Source organism: Suncus etruscus, chromosome 8 (genome assembly GCF_024139225.1).
Source record: "Suncus etruscus isolate mSunEtr1 chromosome 8, mSunEtr1.pri.cur, whole genome shotgun sequence".
Lineage (NCBI taxonomy): Eukaryota > Metazoa > Chordata > Mammalia > Eulipotyphla > Soricidae > Suncus > Suncus etruscus.
This window is the reverse complement of record NC_064855.1, coordinates 114,052,348-114,069,668: the sequence shown is the minus strand read 5'-3', so window position 1 is coordinate 114,069,668 and position 17,321 is coordinate 114,052,348. Positions and strand designations below refer to the sequence as shown.

The 17,321-nt window shown below is 46.4% G+C and overlaps 1 protein-coding gene across 1 annotated transcript in view; it reads left to right on the top strand.

Annotated features, from left to right (window-relative positions):
- DOCK9 (dedicator of cytokinesis 9) overlaps positions 1-17,321 on the top strand; it is a 258,564-nt gene that overhangs the window by 115,725 nt on the left and 125,518 nt on the right. Inside the window, 1 exon segment of the mRNA XM_049778520.1 lies at positions 1,853-1,969. Coding sequence (XP_049634477.1) covers positions 1,853-1,969 — 117 coding nt within the window.

The following is a 17,321-nucleotide window of genomic DNA, read 5'->3' as shown; positions in this document are numbered from 1 at the left end:
CCCCTGGACTTACCACTTGGCAACAACTACTTTGGGTAGTTTGGCTTAACTTGATCTTTAGTTTCCAGCTTCATCCACTCAGTGGTGTTTCTCTGCCTGCCTCATCATGGGGTTAAGAGGTAAAGGTTGGCACATATTCTAGAATATTCTTTGGAGCAGACCTTTATTGGACGGGGCATTACTCAACCGGAAATGGCTCGGAGACCTTCCAGATTTCGTGGTAAAAATGGTGCAGAAAGAAACACTCTGGTGGTTTAGCTCGAACCCTACTTGGCTGTGACTGTCCTGGTGGTTAGGGATTTTTTAACCTTGAGGCTTTCACAGACTGAGGGTTTGGTTTGCTCACCCGGGCGTCCTGGCATCAGAGCCCCTGTAGAATAACGGTCTCTTTGTTTCCTTAGTTTAGCCAGGGAGCAAGTGGGTTGCTCTGCATGGAGTCACCCCAAAGTAAACAGCTACGCACACATGAAAAAATAAAATCCAGGAAAACCCAACACTCACAACACTGGCTCCCTTTAGGGGAAAACAGTCACTCTCTTGGTTGACAGATGCATTGTCTGAAGGCTAAAGAAGCATTTCTGGAGGCTTTCAAACAAGAGGGGTTCGGCCAAGTGACTGAGAAATAGCTTGAAATACATTGAGGAACTGGCAAACATTTGGTCTATTATGTCAGCTCTGAAAATGCCATTAATTGATCATGGGAGGACGAACGGACAGAAGGATTCACTGGGGGTCCAGGTGGCAGTCAGTGGCTAAGGGGTGAAAAAAAATCCAGAAGGCTTGCCATGGACACTAGGGCCAGCAAAGCCACAAGGGCTGGCTTAGGATGGGGAATGTCTCCCCCCCTGCTCTGACTCCCAGTGGGGCTTTTTCTCAGGAGGACAGAACCAGGGAGGAGGGACAACTTGACTTAGCATCCTCAGCACCCAAGGCTGTAATCCAGGGCTCAGTGGGGGATCTTGACTGGCATTAGGGTACAACAATTGATGCCCACTAATAATCTATCGTGGACCCCCTTAAGAGATGGTGCATTTCTGCTGAGAATTGGGGAGCAGGGGTACACCCATGAGGGGATTGATTGCCTGGCCAGCCTGCAGCAACTACATGCATTGCAGGGAGCAGGGCTACCCCAAGGACTGGTGCACCTTGAATTTTCTCACTTGTCCCCCTGTGCTGGACACCCCAGAGGGGACAGAAGTTACTGTGTTGTGCCCATTCTACTTTCTCTTTCCCTTTGCCCTTATGGAGGTTCTGCTCTGGGAACCCCGGGCTCTGGCATCATAGGGATCCACATTTGCCTGTGTGTTATTCTGAATGGGTCAAGGAAGATGCTGGGGAAACTGTTGGGTATCAAGGCATCCATCTGATTTTCCAGAACTTGTGCATGAACCAAATTGTCTGTGTGGTGTGATCAACTCAGGATCACATTTGCTTACATTGGAAAAAAGATCTGCTCTGTGGGGCTGGAGGTTAGTTATGGGGTTAGTTAAGGTGCTGGATCCCAAACACTTTGGAGTATCCCTTGTGTATCACCAAGCTTTAAATCCCATCAGACTAGGGTGGTCCTGGTTTTGGCTAGTCCTAGCTTTCTCTACCCTGGTCCTGGCTTTCTCTGGGCTGGTTTGGCTTTCCCTGCACATCTATGCAGGGGAGAATTAGCCCTACCAGGCCCATCTGCAAATGCCCCATCAGGCCCCCAGTTTCTCTAGTTTCTCCTCCTCCTCCTTTCCTCTGCATAGTGTCTGCGTGGGCAGTTCAGGAAGGACAGTGCCCAAAGCTTGGAAGGGAGATGGGCCATGGGAGATGGGCCGGCTCCACTCACCGCTCTGTGTCTCTGCTTCTTGCCCTGCAGGCCAAACCCAAGCTGATAGAGCCACTGGACTACGAGAATGTCATCGTGCAGAAGAAGACACAGATCCTCAATGACTGCAGGCGGGAGATGCTCCTCTTTCCCTATGATGACTTCCAGGTGCGCCCGCTGACCTCAGCTCCCCACATCTCAGTTGCCTCCTGTTGGCTTTGGGGCTACTCCATACTTGTGGTTTGCTGCCAGTAGTCCTGGGCATGTGGAATTTGCTGCCCTGCCCCCTTGAGCTATCTTTCTGGCCCTCATAGAAGAATTTGCATTGGTGTCTTTTTATTTAAAATTTGGGAAGCCGGAGTGGTAACACAGCGGTAGGGTGTTTATCTTGCACACGGGTGACCCAGGAGTGGCACGGGTTCGATCCCCTGCAGTGACCAGAAACCCCCCAGGGGGGACCCGGCCAGCAGGAATTAGCTGGGAAGGCTTCTCAGACGACTGCACTCCTATTTTGCTGAGTAGAAGAACAACCACACCTGTAAAAAATCTGAGAGAGGTTAATAATAAAAGATCCAAGGCAGCGTCTCACTGCTCAAAGACCTTTATTGAGGTGTAACCCCTTCTTTTATAGTGAAGGAGAAGGGGGCAGTACAAGGTGTTGTCAATCATACTTTTGGCGCGAAGGCTCATAAGGAAGTGGGCAGTGGGCTAGGGCTGGATGACCTTTAAGCTATACTGAACGTGCTGTTTCAATGGAAACTTCTAGTGTCCTTCTAGCTGCATTCCTAATTGCTTGACTATCAGGAAATGGTGCAATATGTGCTTGCCTAGTGATCTTGAACAGACAATATAGCATATACTTATTGATAACAGCCTAAATTACTCCGGAATGTGGTCTTAAGGAATGGGGCCTAGTTTCTGATAACTGGACCAGGCAGTTTTTTTCTCTCCTCCGGGCTTATAGCTAAATTAAGTCCTGCAGCTACATTCTTTTCTCTTAGCTCAGAAATTTACAGCAAGACTGCATTTTGCTTTTAGGTGAAAAGCTGGGCTATGGCAGAGAGAACAGCAAAATGTCCTCAAACAAGTCAGTCCCCAACAATCCCCGACATCCCAAGCTAGGAGCAATTTCTGAGTGCAGAGCCAGGAGTTACCCTTGAGCACTGCTGGGTGTGCGCCCCCCCCAAAAAAAAACAAACAAAAGAAAATTGGGAAGCAGCTTCAAGCAGGAGGGCTGGAGGACCAACTCTTTATTCTTAGGCAACCAAGCCAGTGGTTCGGTGCAAGCAATCAAGGATCCCCTGCAGTGCTGGAATCCCTGGACCACCCTAATGCTTCTCGGGGCCTCCAGGGCTGCATTTGGAAGTGTCCAGGGGAGTACATGAGGTTGAGAATAGAACTCTGGCTGCACACAGACCATGCATGTGTCCTAATTACTGTCCTGTCTCCCAGAGAGTCATTTTTAATGATGAGAGATTTTAAGAGAAAAAGGTTCTGCCATGAGACTATTCTATTCTAGACTTTCCCTCATAAATTAATTTTTCTAAAGGGTGTTCTTCATTTGTGGCAGTGCAGGCACGACTAGTTGTCAAGTAAATGCTAGATGTGTTGGAAGAGCAATTTCGGGGATTGGTAGAGGGCATTTATGTCCAGCCTGGGGTTTGCTGGGGAGCCCTGCAGGGTTTTGGCATGCCTCTTTTTAGGGTGATACTTTGGGAAGTGACCTGGAGCTGGTGCCATGTGTGGGCTCTTGGAGAAGAATTAGAGGGTCCTGGGGAAACAATGGCATCTGTCCTTTGAGTCAGCAGCAGCTGTTACTGCCTGGCATCCAGCAGGCCTTGTGGGTTCGCCCTCCATCAGGGCCTCCCAGCCTCCCAGATGCAGCAGCCTTGAGGACAGGAGGGGACCCCATGCTGGTCTTGTTCTTGGATGCTTGGGTGTACCCATTTTAAAACAAGTTCTGGTTACTACTCTCCTTTCCTCTCTTTTCCTGGGACCTTGCTTCTCTCTCTCTCTCTCTCTCTCTCTCTCTCTCTCTCTCTCTCTCTCTCTCTCTCTCTCTCTAATATTTTTATTTAAGCACTGTGATTACAAACATGTTTGCAGTTGGGTTTCAGTTATAAAAAAAGAACACCCACTTTCATGAGTGCAACTTTCCCACCACCAATGCCCCCCATCTTTCTCCTCCCTCCACCCCTGCCTGTATTTGAGACAGGCACTCTGTTTTTCTCACTCATTACCATTGTCATGATAGTTGTCAGTGTATTCATTTCTCCAACTGAACTCACCACTCTTTGTGGTAAGCTTCATACCATGGGCCTGTCCTTCCAGCTCTCTCATCTCTATTGTCTCTGGGTATTATCACAATAATGTCTTTTATTTAATTATTTTTCCTTAAAACCCATAGATGAGGGCCTGGAGAGATAGCACAGCGGTGTTTGCCTTGCAAGCACCTGATCCAGGACCTAAGGTGGTTGGTTCGAATCTCGGTGTCCCATATGGTCCCCCGTGCCTGCCAGGTGCTATTTCTGAGCAGACAGCCAGGAGTAACACCTGAGCACCGCCGGATTTGGCCCAAAAACAAAAAACAAAAAACAAAACAAAACAAAACAAAAAACCAAAAAACCCCCCAAAAACCAAAAACAAACAAACAAACAAACAAAACCATAGATGAGTGAGACCATTCTGTGTCTATCTTTCTCCCTCTGACTTATTTTACTCAGCATAATAATTTCCATGCCCATACATATCTCTGTCTCTGTCTCTCTTTCTGTCTCTGTCTCTCTGTCTCTATCTCTCGCTCTGTCTTTGTGTCTCTGTTTCTGTCTCTCTCTCTCTCCCCTCTCTCTCTCTCCCCTCTCTCTCTCCCCCCTCTCTCTCTCTCTCTCTCTCTCTCTCTTCTCTCTCTCTCTCTCTCTCTCTCTCCTCTCTCTCTCTCTCTCTCTCTCTCTCCTCCCCTCCCTGGCATGATGGATTAAGACTTGTCTGCCATAGAGTAAACCTTTGCTTTTTACAGAAGTTTCATGAATCTGTTGTTTTGTTTTTGAAACCATGCATTCTTGTAAAGGAAAAAAAAACCAGACACTGGGGCTGGAACAATAGCAGAGTAGATAGGATGTTTGCTTTGCACGTGCCTTACCCGGGTTCGATTCCTGGTTTCTTTTATTGTCCCCTGAGCACCACCAGGAATAGCCCTAGAGTATAGAGCCAGGAGTAACCTTTGAGCACCACTAGGTTTGGCCTAAAAACAAAACGCAAAAAGCAGGCGCTTGTGAACTATTTCACTTATACACAGCCGCCCACATTTCTCTCTAACTCAAAGCCTTAGAACACGTTTCTTCCTTCACAGTGTAGATCAGGACAAGCTGATTTGTCTTTGGGAACTTCCCTATTTTGGGGACACTGGTTAGATTACATTCCTCCAACTTCTCTTCTCCCATCAGATTTCCGAGTTAACAAGAAAGACGAGCCCTTTCCCAGAGGGTCATTTTTTCCTTTCTCTTTTGTTTTTTGGGCCACATCCAGTGGGAATCAGGATGTACTCCTGGATCGGCACTCAGGGATCACTCCTGGTAGTGCTTGTGGGGGGGACCATATGGGGTGACAGGGAGGGAATCCAGATCAACCATGTGCAAGGCCAGTGCCCTCCCCTCTGTACTATCACTCCTGCCCCAGATGTTCACTTCCTCTCCTTTCTCAGAGGAAGGTGGGGAAAACTATTCTGTTTTGAACTGTGTTCTGAAAAGTCAGGGGTGCCCATGGGTGCCATGATGCTGCCAGAGCAGCTCATTGCCATGTGTTTCCTGGTATGCTTTTGACCGTGCAGTGTGAGTTTGGATCTTAGAGAACTAGCAGCTGGAACCCCAGAATGCAGCCTTGCCATTTTTTTTTTTTTTTTTTTTTTACCATAACCAGCAGCACTCAGGGGTTATTCCTGACTCTACTCTCAGGAATCATTCCTGGCAGGCTCCAAGGACCATATGGGATGGCAGGGATCAAAATCTGGTCAGCCACATGCAAGGCAAATGCCCTAAGCACAGTGCCATGGCTCCGGCCCCAGCCTTGTGATTTTGCTCAGGCAGTTCATTAGAGCCAGGAGTAAAAGTCTGAGGGTGAGGAATCCCCCACACACTGACAGATCTTTCCTGCAGAGGAAGCTGAGGTTATCTCGAGTTGCTCTAGCATGAAGGATGTTCTTTCCCTGGATTAACTCCAGTAGCCAAATTCCTTCACGTCACAACCTGGAATATAAAATTGTAGTTACAGCTGTACTTGATCACCCCTACTAAGGACCGTCTCAGGCTTGTTTCATGGGGCTGCTCAAGGGGATACCTGTGTGCAGAGCCCCTGAGACTTGGTATCACATGCACCTGTAAGGCCAGGCCACCTGCCTCCCACCACCCACCCCCAGCACACAATCTCTGAGCCCTGAAGATGAGGGTGGGCATCTCCCGGCTTCACTGCACAAAGGTTCACCAGTTTTCTTGAACTCCTGATGAAGCTGTGATCCCAATCGATCCCTGGAGGTATCTGACCTTCCCCCAAGTCATTTGTGTGGTGGAGTGAAGTCATCTGGGAAATATGGGTGGCTTCTGGAGGAGGTGGCCCGGCCCAACTTCCTCATCTCCTGTGCTCGGTGGATGTCAATGCACCACGAACTGTCTCTGTGCTGTGCTGGTGGTAAATGGACATAGTAGAGGACCACCCAGGGTTGAACTGGCTGGAGCACTCAGACTTCTTCCTGGATTGGCCAGAAATGAGCACTGTGGGAGTCTGCCTCTGGTTTCCCTCTTGGGCACATTTATCGGGAGACATAGGCAATGGAGGTATTTGGGGACTCCAGCCCCCCCACATCTGAAGCTCTCTTTGAAGCGCCTTATACCCTAATTTATCACACAGTTTACTGAAGTGGGTGACTGTAAAGTAACTGAAAAAAAAAAAGATACTAAAAATCATAAATAAAAAAATAATAAAGAAGTAAATTAAAAAGATAGTAATATTACTTAAATAAATAAATAAAAGGCAAATTATAAGCCTGAGCAGTAGTAGTACAGCAGAGAAGGCACCTTCCTTGTATGTGGCTGACCCGGGTTCAATCCCTAGCATCACATATGGTCCCCTGAACCCTACCAGGAGTGATTTATGAGCACAGAACCAGGAATAAGCCTTGAGCACCATTGGGTATAGTTAAAAAAGAAACAACAACAGGAGCTGTAGTGAAAGCATAGTGGTAGGGCATTTGCTTTGCACGGCTGACCAGGATGGATCTAGGTTCGATCCCCCGGCATTGGATATGGTCCCCAGACCCTGCTAAGGGCAATTTCTGAGTGCAGAACCAGGAGTAACCCCTTAGCACTGTTGGGTGTGACCCAAAAAACCAGAAAGAAAAAAGAAAAAATAAACAACAACAAAAAAGGCAATTTATGCATTTATATATTCCACAACTACTAGACGTGGCTTGTCAGATAATGATGAGCTGATGGGGTGTCTCTCCATTGCTCCAGCTGTCCCCAGATATTGGGACTTATTATGGGCATCAGGTTAGAGAGAAATTACACAGAAAGGAGAGACAGCTTCAAAGACCGAATAACTGGTGGTCCGAGAAATTTTGTCTCTGGGCCTGTTTACCAAAGACGATCCTCTCGTGTTCTCAGCATTGTGTGGGGGAAACGTGGTTAACCCATTTCCTTTACAATAACATCCTGATGATGAGTTTTCCCTCTGGTTCTGTTCCTCCTCTGCTCACCCCAAAGACCAATAGTGATCAGGGAGCCCCTGACCTGCCGGAAGCCCCACCCGCTTCTTACAAAGGGTCTGGAAGTCCCTGAGCTCATTTCCTCTTTGGAAAAGGGAAAAACACACACACACACACACACACACACACACACACACACACACACACACACACACACACATACACACAAACCTAAAACAAACCTCTTTCCCGTGTCCTGGCCTTTTAGTTAAATGCTGCCAAAAATATAAAGTCAAAACTCTAGGGCTTTATTGAAAAGCATTCTTTTGGTAAATTCTCGAAATATTTATGCTAGAGTTGAGTGGCCAATCACATCCTGTTTCTGTGGACATGGTGGTTTCATGTTTAGGATCAAAAGGACCTGAAAAATCTGGATAAACTGTATTTCTGCATTGATAGTAGCCAGACTTTAGAGAGAACTTTGAATTCTCATTCATGTAAGGCCTTTTGGCAGAAAACAGTAGCACATTAATATTAATATTATTATTGTTTTAATATTATCATCACATTTTTCTTGTTTTTTAATGAAATACTGAGATTTTATTTTATTTTTATTTTTATTTTCTTGATTTTTTAAAATTTTTTTCTTTATTTAAACATCTTGATTACAAATATGATTGTGATTAGGTTTCAGTCATGTAAAGAACACCCCCGTTCACCAGTGCAACATTCCCACCACCGATGTATCATCACTTTTTTCTTAGAAGAATATCTTGAACTTGAGAGATAGTATAATAGTTAAGGCACTTAGCTTGAATGTGGCTGACCTTAGTTTGATCCCTGGCACCGCCACCCCACCCTTATACTAGCACCACAAGGAGTGATCCCTGAATGAGCACAGAGCCAGGAGTAAACCCTGAGCACAGCCAAGTGTGGCCCCAAACCAGATAAGCCAACAACCTGGAAAGAACCATGATGAAGTGTCCTGCTGATCCTAGTTGATGTGGCTTCTTCTTTAGCTTGTCGTGAGTTCTGAGCTTCTTTCCCAGACTCATCTCCTGAGCAATTGGGGCTGTGAATGTCACCCAGGGAGGCGCTCTACCTTCAGATCCCTGAAACTCAGCAGGCACCTGCATTGAAGTGGTGGTGGGCAACTGGTGTGTGTTTTCGTCCAGGAACTCATGTTCTTGAGAAATAGCTTTGGGTGGAGCGTGGATAGGAGCAGCCCTGGGACAATGGAGCACCCTGGGCTCAATCACAGAAGTGATTGCTCTGGACAAGAATGAGTACTGAGAGGAAGAAAAATGATAGGCATGATGTCCCTTCAGTAACAATAGTGCAAAGCACAGTGAGGGAGGGAGAGAGACAGAGACAGACAGACAGACAGAGAATATCTGCCCCAGAGGGCAGAGGGCAATTGGGCAACTGGCAGTAGAAAATGTGAAGGGTGTTAGACATTGTATGCCTGAATCTCAATCATGAACAACTTTGTGACTGTGAAAAAACAACAACAACAAAGCAAGCCTAACTGTATTATGAACAACCTTATAACCCTGGTGTTTAAATAAAGTAATTATGAAAAAAATGTGTGCCCTGCTCAGGGGTGCCTCTGGGCCTGAATCTTGCATTTGGCCTGATACCCACTGAAGCAGAGATGGGGAGATGACAAGGTAGAAGAGTTGAGGAGATGAGGCAGAAGTGTGTGTGTGTGTGTGTGTGTGTGTGTGTGTGTGTGTGTGTGTGTCTCCCCTTTGCAATTGCAATTGGTATTCCATTTCCAGGTTTCTGTCAAACACAGGCTAAGCCCTTTCTTTCCCACAACACACAGCGCATGCTCTGGCTGCTGCTCCCAGGCATAATGCCTCTGACCCTTATTCTCTGGCCCCAAGGGGGTCCCAGGGAGTGCATCCGGAGTAGGGAAGTTGGCCCTGCATAGTCGCCTATGTCCTGCTAGTCTAGTAAACACAAAACAGGATTTCAGCCACTCACAAAATGAGTGAGACCCGAGTTCTCATGCAAGCAGGCTAGATATGTGGCCTTAAACCCATATTCTGGAGCCCCCTGCGCCTCCCTATTGCAGCTTCTGTCATTAATGCCAACATGATTAAAATATCAATAATGTTATTAGCTATATAAAAGCAAACATAGGCTTTGTGAAGTGAGCCTGGTGAGTCGAGCAGTGTCTGAAGTCCCTGAGTCCCTTTTCTAGGGAGGCGGGATTTTCAGAACTGTTCTCTGGTGACTGACTCTCTCTCTCTCTCTCTCTCTCTCTCTCTCTCTCTCTCTCTCTCTCTCTCTCTCTCTCTCTCCCTCCCTCTCTCCCTCTCCTCCCTCTCTCTCTCTCTCCTTCTCTCTCCCTCTCTCTCTCTCCTCTCTCTCTCTCACTCCCTCTCCTCTCTTCTCTCTCTCCCTCTCTCTCCTCCCTCCCTCTCTCTCTCTCTCTCTCCTTTCTCCTCTCCCCCCTCTCTCCCTCTCCTCCCTCTCTCTCTCTCCTCCCTCTCTCTCTCCTCCCTCTCTCTCTCCTCCCTCTCTCCCCTCTCTTTCTCCTCCCTCCCCTCTCCTCTCTCTCTCCTCTCTCTCTCTCTCTCTCCTCTCTCTCTCTCTCTCTCTCATTTTTGGGTCACACCCAGCAACCCTCAGGAGTTAATCCTGGCTCTGCTCAGAAATCACTCTGGGGACCATATGGGATGCCAGGATTCAAACCACCATCCTTCTGCATGCAAGGCAAACACCCTACCTTCATGCTATCTCTCCGGCCCTCTCTGGTGACTCTCAAAACTGTCTGTCATCTTGAGTCACTGCATCCCCTGCACCCACTTCCTTTCTGGTACCCACTTCCTCTCTGGGACCCATTTCCTTCCTGGAACCCATTTCTCATTGGAAGTTGGTGTTTTCCCACCCTCCTTCCCACCCTGCCCTCAGCCTCTCCACCAGCCCATGCTCCAGATCTGTGAGCTTGTTGGTTTCCATGCAATGAGATCACATGCATTTGCCCAGTATATTTTTTTTCTCCTATTTAGAGATGATCCAGGAGATTGAAGTCATTTAGGAATATTGATCACTGTTATTGCCTTGTTGATTTCACTTACTCCGTCATTTAACAATTGTAGATTATTTATACCTGAACTGGAATTCATATATATGCATTATTGATGCATTTAAACAGTTGTGAAGCCTTGTTCGTCTCACTCTGCTTTAAAGACTCAACATCTAGGCGGGAGAGACAGCAAAGTGGTAGGGAGTTTGCCTTGTATGCAGCCGATCCAGGATGGACGGTGGTTCAAATCCCCGCATCCCATATGGTTTCCTGAGCCTGCCAGGAGCAACTTCTGAGCGCAGAGCCAGGAATAATCCCTGAGCACTGCCGGGTGTGACCCAAAAACAAACAAACAAACAAAAAGACTCAACATCCCAATGGTGCCAGTTCAGGGCTGCGTCTGCCACTAGGGGACTGAGGAGGATTCACAGAAATGGGAAGGAGCTTCCAGAAGCAATTTCTCTCCCTGCACCCACAGTAATAGGCCCCAGACTGAGCTCTAACCCTCATTCTTTTCTCTAAATAAGGGTGACAGCCTTGTGAGACTGGAGGGCTATGCCCTTGCTCTGTTGCTCAGTGGGGTTCAGTGGCTGTGGCACCAGGTGGTTAACCCTGTTTCCCCACTCTCTGACCGCAGGCATCACCAGGGATACTCGGTTTCCATCTTCCCAGCCCCAGTCACCAGGAGGCTTAATCTTCCTGGGAGGTGTGGGCAGCCATGCCCTTCTCTATGCTCATCAGTCTTGCAGGATGGCAGGGGTCCCAGGGTGATGGCCAGAACCCAAACTTAGTCTCCTGGTTCTCTGCCTTTGATGTTCACCCTGGGCCTCTCTGATCTGGATGTTGGGGTCATAGATAAGCATTCCTAGAAGTGCATTGTTGAGTCTGGCACACAGAGATAACTTTGGCCCCAGAATTCCTGCCTGTCCAGACACCCTAGACACATGGCAGTTAGGACAGTTCTACAGCCAGTCTAGGCCTCCAGGGACAGGGAAGTTTGAGGGGCTCGAACATCCCCTCATTCATCCGCCAAAGAACTGTTGTGATTGGTTAGAGAAGAGCTGCTGTTGATCGCAAAGTCATGCGATGTAGAGCAGCCAGTGCTTTAGTAATTTTGGTGGGGTTATGTGTCCAGTTTATGGTCCTGGGAAGAGGTATGGAGATACATGGCAGTCTGTGTCTGGCCCCCAGGTTCAGCCCAATATATGAGAGAGAGAGAGAGAGAAAGAGAGAGAGAGAGAGAGAGAGAGAGAGAGAGAGAGAGAGAGAGAGAGAGAAGAGAGAGAGAGAGAGAGAGAGAGAGAGAACATCAGCTCCTTGTTCTTGTGGTCCCTGGGGAAGGCTGGGCCTTTTGTTTTTTCTTCTAATTAAAATCCCATAAAATATAAACAAAATTAGGCACCCAGGGGGTCCACTTCATTCCTTGAGCTCCCTCCAGGAACCAAGAAACCTGCTTTATTAGCGTTTTGTGCCCATTGTAAAGCGAGTAATTAAAAAAGCCCAGCGCCTTTTTGTGGTAAGGGTTAGGAAAACAGCGATGGCACAAAAGCGCTCCTTTGTCCAGACTGTGCCACTATTAAGTCCCTGTGGCCAGTCCTCCCTGGCTTTCGGCCAACAGCCCCTTTTCATTCAGAGCAAACAAACAATGCTAAGTGGGGTCACAGGACCATGAATCAGCACAGATGCACAATTTCTCTCTTCCCTGGACGTCCCTGGCTCTCAGAGCCCTTCAGAGAGAGTGCTCAGATTCCCAACTCAGTTCTGAAGGCACGGTCCCCAAACAGGTGGAATCTGGAAGCCACAAGGCTGACTCAGAGAACCCAAAATGTGGAAGTGGGAAGTTGAAAACTTCCATCCTTAACCGCACAATTTTGCAGCTAATCAGAGGCCAAGCTCGGGTGAAAACTCAAGATTTCTGGCTCTTTTTTTTTTTTTTTTTTTTTTTTTTTTTGCTTTTTGGGTCACACCCTATAATGCTCAGGGGTTACTCCTGGCTCTGCGCTCAGAAATCACTCCTGGCTTGGGGGACCAAATGGGACTCCAGGGATCGAACCCAGGTCTGTTCTGGACCAGCTGCATTCAATGGAAACACCCTATTGTTGTGCTATCAACTCAGCCCCCCAGCAGTTTTCCTTTTATTCTTTTTTTTGTTTTGTTTGTTTTTGGTTTTTGGGTCACATCCGGTAGCGCTCTAGGCTAGAAATTGCCGGGGGACCATATAGGATGCCGGGATTTGAACCACCGTCCTTCTTCATGCAAGGCAAACGCTTTACCTCCATGCTATCTCTCCGGCCTCCTTTTATTCCTAAATTTTGTTTTGTGCTGTGAGGTTTTTTTCCCCTCCCAGTGGTTCTCTGAGATTTTTATGTTTGGGCTTTATTTTCAGATCTTATCACCCTTCCTAGTGAAATGCTTTGCCCTCCCCTTGCAGATGTTGAAAGCTACTTAGTGGTCTGAGAATGAAAAATATTATTTATTTTCAAACATAGTGGTGTGGCCCATAGTCTTAAAATGTCTGGATATTAGCTAATAGAAAGTCATTATGGGTCTACCTTTTACAATGAGTGACATTTTTAACTGATAAGGAAGGCAGACAGGAAATACCACAGCCATGAAAAACTAGAATATTTGTTTCATTTTTAAGGCTGGCTTTGTGGAATTTAAATCTCCTGCTATTGATTTGTACTCTGTTATTGAGACAGATGGATAAAACTATAGGATTTAATGTGAATTGATTTGGCCTTCGGCAGACTATTACCCAGATGTGACTTTTAATCTCCCTTCCAAAAAATATTCGTAGAGAAATTAAAATTGACCATTCCCTTATGCCAGACTCTTCCCTTGTCTGTTTCCATAATGGACCAGAGAACTCAGCATAATAGTAGAAAACAACGGAGATGCAGGTAATGAATGGCTATTGGTCAGTTCCTATTTCTGTCTTCATTGACCATTCATTCTTGAAACATTTATTGCGTCCTTAGCTCAGAGATGGACAGGGTTACTGTCCTCAAAGGACACCATGATCTGATGGGGGAAGGAGGACTCAGCTGGGGGAGAGTTTTGGAAAATGGAGTCAGAGATTGACAAGATCTTGGAAGTCAGCAAAGTGAGGGATCAGATCTCAGATTTGCACACCCAGCGACGGAGTAATAGGGCCAGAGAGGTTCACCCTGAAAGAGAACAGACCCAGAGATCATTTAGGAATATGTGCCAAGGACCCTGGCTCCCAGTACATGAAGTATATTCCCCGACACTTCTTGTTCTCTAGCTAGGCAAGTCAGAGAGAGAAGCACTTGGTAAATGAGAGAATGGTTGAGGCTGGACCATAGCAAAAGACAAAGGGAGCAAGAGGGTGTGTGTGTGTGTGTGTGTGTGTGTGTGTGTGTGTGTGTGTGTGTGTGTGTGTGTGTGTGTTAGAAACTGACAAGTGTTAGACTGACAAAATTGGTCTCAAGTCCTAGTCCTCCCCCATTGGTAGACATCTAATGGGTCCCAGGTATAAAGAGAGCCAGTATAGGGGTCCCTTGCCTTGCATGCAGCCAGCTCTGGTTTGATCCATGACACCACATGTACTTTCCTTGAGTACCACTGAGAGTGATCCTCAAGCACCAATCACAACTTGGTGCACACTCACACAGACACACACATCCTTACACTCAACCATTAGCCCCCCCCCCAAATTTTGTATAGACATAATTGCTCCAGCACTGTGCCCTCTTCTTTCCCTAGGCCCATTCTTATTCCATTAACTAGGCTACAGGTGGATGGGTTTTTGTGTTATTTAATTCAGTTCCATCTGAATTAGCAAATAGCAGGGTTTGCTTGTTTGTTTTTGGACACAAGATGTACTTTTAATCTTGTGGCTTAATGGATATTTCAGTCTATGTGTGTGCAAAGTACTTTCTCTTTTTTGTGTTTTGATTTTGCTATTTTTAGCTTCCTAAGGGTAAGCTCCTCTCCAAGCTTCTTTTTCTCTGACACTGAGTTGGACAGGGGCTGTGTCCTGCACAATTGAACTTCAATATATATATATATATATATATACATATATATGTATATATATACATATATATGTATATATACAATATATATACACACATATATATATAATGCTGATGGTTGAGTGTAAGGATGTGTGTGTTTGTGTGAGTGTGCACCAAGTTGTGATTGGTGCTTGAAGATTACTCCCAGTGGTACTCAAGGAAAGTACATGTGGCGTCATGGATCAAACCAGAGCTGGCTGCAAGGGACCCCTATATATATATTTGGTTCACACCCAGAGGTGCTCAGGGGTTACTCCTCACTCTATGCGCAGAAATTGCTCCTGGCAGGGTCAGGGGACCATATGGGATGCCGGGATTTGAACCACTGTCCTTTTGCATGCAAGACAAATGCCTTACCTTCATGTTATCTCTCCGGCCCCTGAACTTCAACAGTTTGACCCTGTTGCTTGTCTTCTTTAGGTCTCCTCCCTTCTTGCCATACTTAGATTTCCCCTTACCTTTCCTACTTTTTACCTCAACAATGCTTCTGTGTTCTTTTCTCTCACATCTTTCTCTCTTCTCTTTACACCTATATGGTTTGTATTCTCCTCTTCCTCTGCCATCAGACTATCAGCATGCTAAGAATAGCAGCTACATTTTATTCAGTATTGTGTTTCCAGCTTCTGATTCCATGTCTGGTAGTAGAAAGTAAGGATCCTGATAAGGAGGGAAGAAGGGATGGGTGGATGCTCAGATGGATGCATGGATGAACGCATGGATGGATAGGAAGAAGGGTAGATGGGGGATGGATGGATGGATATATGGATGGATGGGTGGGTAGGTGGATGGATGGGGAGATGAATGATGGTAGGCTTAGTGTATGGATGGATGACTGGGAAGAGAAATGGATAGGTGGGCAGGTAGGTGAAAAGATGGATGAATAGGTGAATGATGATTGGGAATAGATGCATGACTGGGTAGATTAATGGATGGGTTTGTGGGCAGGCAGATAAATAGGAATATGGGTGTATATGGATAGTTTGGTTGGGTAAATGGATGTATATATGGATGGATAAGCGATGGATGATGATGGGTAGATGATTGATGGATAATGGTGGGTTAAATGATAATCATGCTGTGCCTTGAAAATTTTTTTCTCAAACCTAAAAGTCATTGTTTCAGTCTTCCTTGGTTTTTCTTAGGGCACATATGGAAGCCAGATCTCATCTGAGTAATCCCATCCCATGCTTCTGACCTAACTCCATACCCTGATTCGAATATGAACATCTTCATTGAACAACAGTTTCCCTCATCGTTTAAATTGAAAATTCACTTACATTCTTGTTACATTTATCAATTACTGGACAAAAATATCCCACTCCAAACTTATTTATTTTTTTGGGAAGCTCGTTTTTCTTTCCTTACCATTCTCATGTCTGTTTAAGGCTCCGCTTCATGGTTCCTTTCCGTGCTGTCTGCAGGACCTACCATGCCTGAGACATCTTCATTCTTGCTGTGCTGCCTTAGTGCTAGTGACTGGAATCTCCTTTTGTCTGGCTTGGGCATCTCAAAACATGGAATACTCAAGGCAGCAAAGTTTGATGTGGTGGTTGTGGTCAGGAAGATTAATTATAGAATTTCACTCTCACCATATGTCCCCTTTTTCATCCCCAGATTATTTCAAGGGGCCACAGATGAAAATTACATACATGGTTAGGACATAGCACCAGAAGAAGGGCCTGATTGATAGGATGAAGACAAGATCAAAAGGGGGCCCAGTGTGAGAAAAGATTGAGAAACTCTGGTGTAGAGGGGGTACAGTGTTGCCTCCATTTCATTTTCATCCCTAATTTAAGTAGGGCACATTAGTCCCACCTTTGGTATGAGGAAACACACACATGCCCAGAGCAACCTCAGCATCTGGAAGAGTTACTTTCATGGGCCTGAGCAAGAGCTCAGCAAGGAGGGCACTGCTCATGTGGGTTCAATCCCTGGAACCCCACCAGGAGTGATGCCTGAGCACAGAGCCAGGAGTTAACCCTGACCATAGCCTATTGACTCCCCCATTAATAAAACCCCAATAAAGTTGCTTTCAACTTTCAAGCAAGAGTCAATGGGTCTCTGTCCCATGAAGAAACTTCCCTCCCCCTAATCCATTCCATTTTCTATTATTTTTCTCACCTGACTGGAGTATTCAGGAGTTTCACAGAGTGGGACTTTCTTGAGCTGGTAATTCTGCTGGGAAAATTTTTTGATTCTTTCTCTCTTCCTAGTGCTTGGAAGGGAAATAGAGGGACATGGCCTAGATGGGCCTATTTCTTCCTTTCTTTTAAAAACAAAAACAAAAACTTTATTTATTTATTTATTTGTTTGTTTATTTGTTTGTTTGTTCTTGGATCACACCCAGCAGTGCTCAGGGATTACTCCTGGCTCTACACTCAGAAATCGCCCCTAACAGGCTGGAGACCATATGGGATGCTGGGAATTGAACCGGGTTCCTCCCCAGCCTGCTGCATGCAAGGCAAATGCCCTACTGCTGTGCTATCTTTCTGGGATGGCCTATTTCTTTTTTGGGGCCACACCTGTTTGATACTCAGGGGTAACTCCTGGCTAAGTGCTCAGAAATTGCCCCTGGCTTGGGGGTACTATATGGGACACTGAAGGATGGAACCGAGGTCCTTCCTTGGCTAGCGCTTGCAAGGCAGACACCTTACCTCTAGCGCCACCTCGCCGGCCCCTGGCCTATTTCTTGACCTGAGCTCTCTCAAGGCCTGTTTGTGCTGTTTATGGTGTTTGTGATGGTGC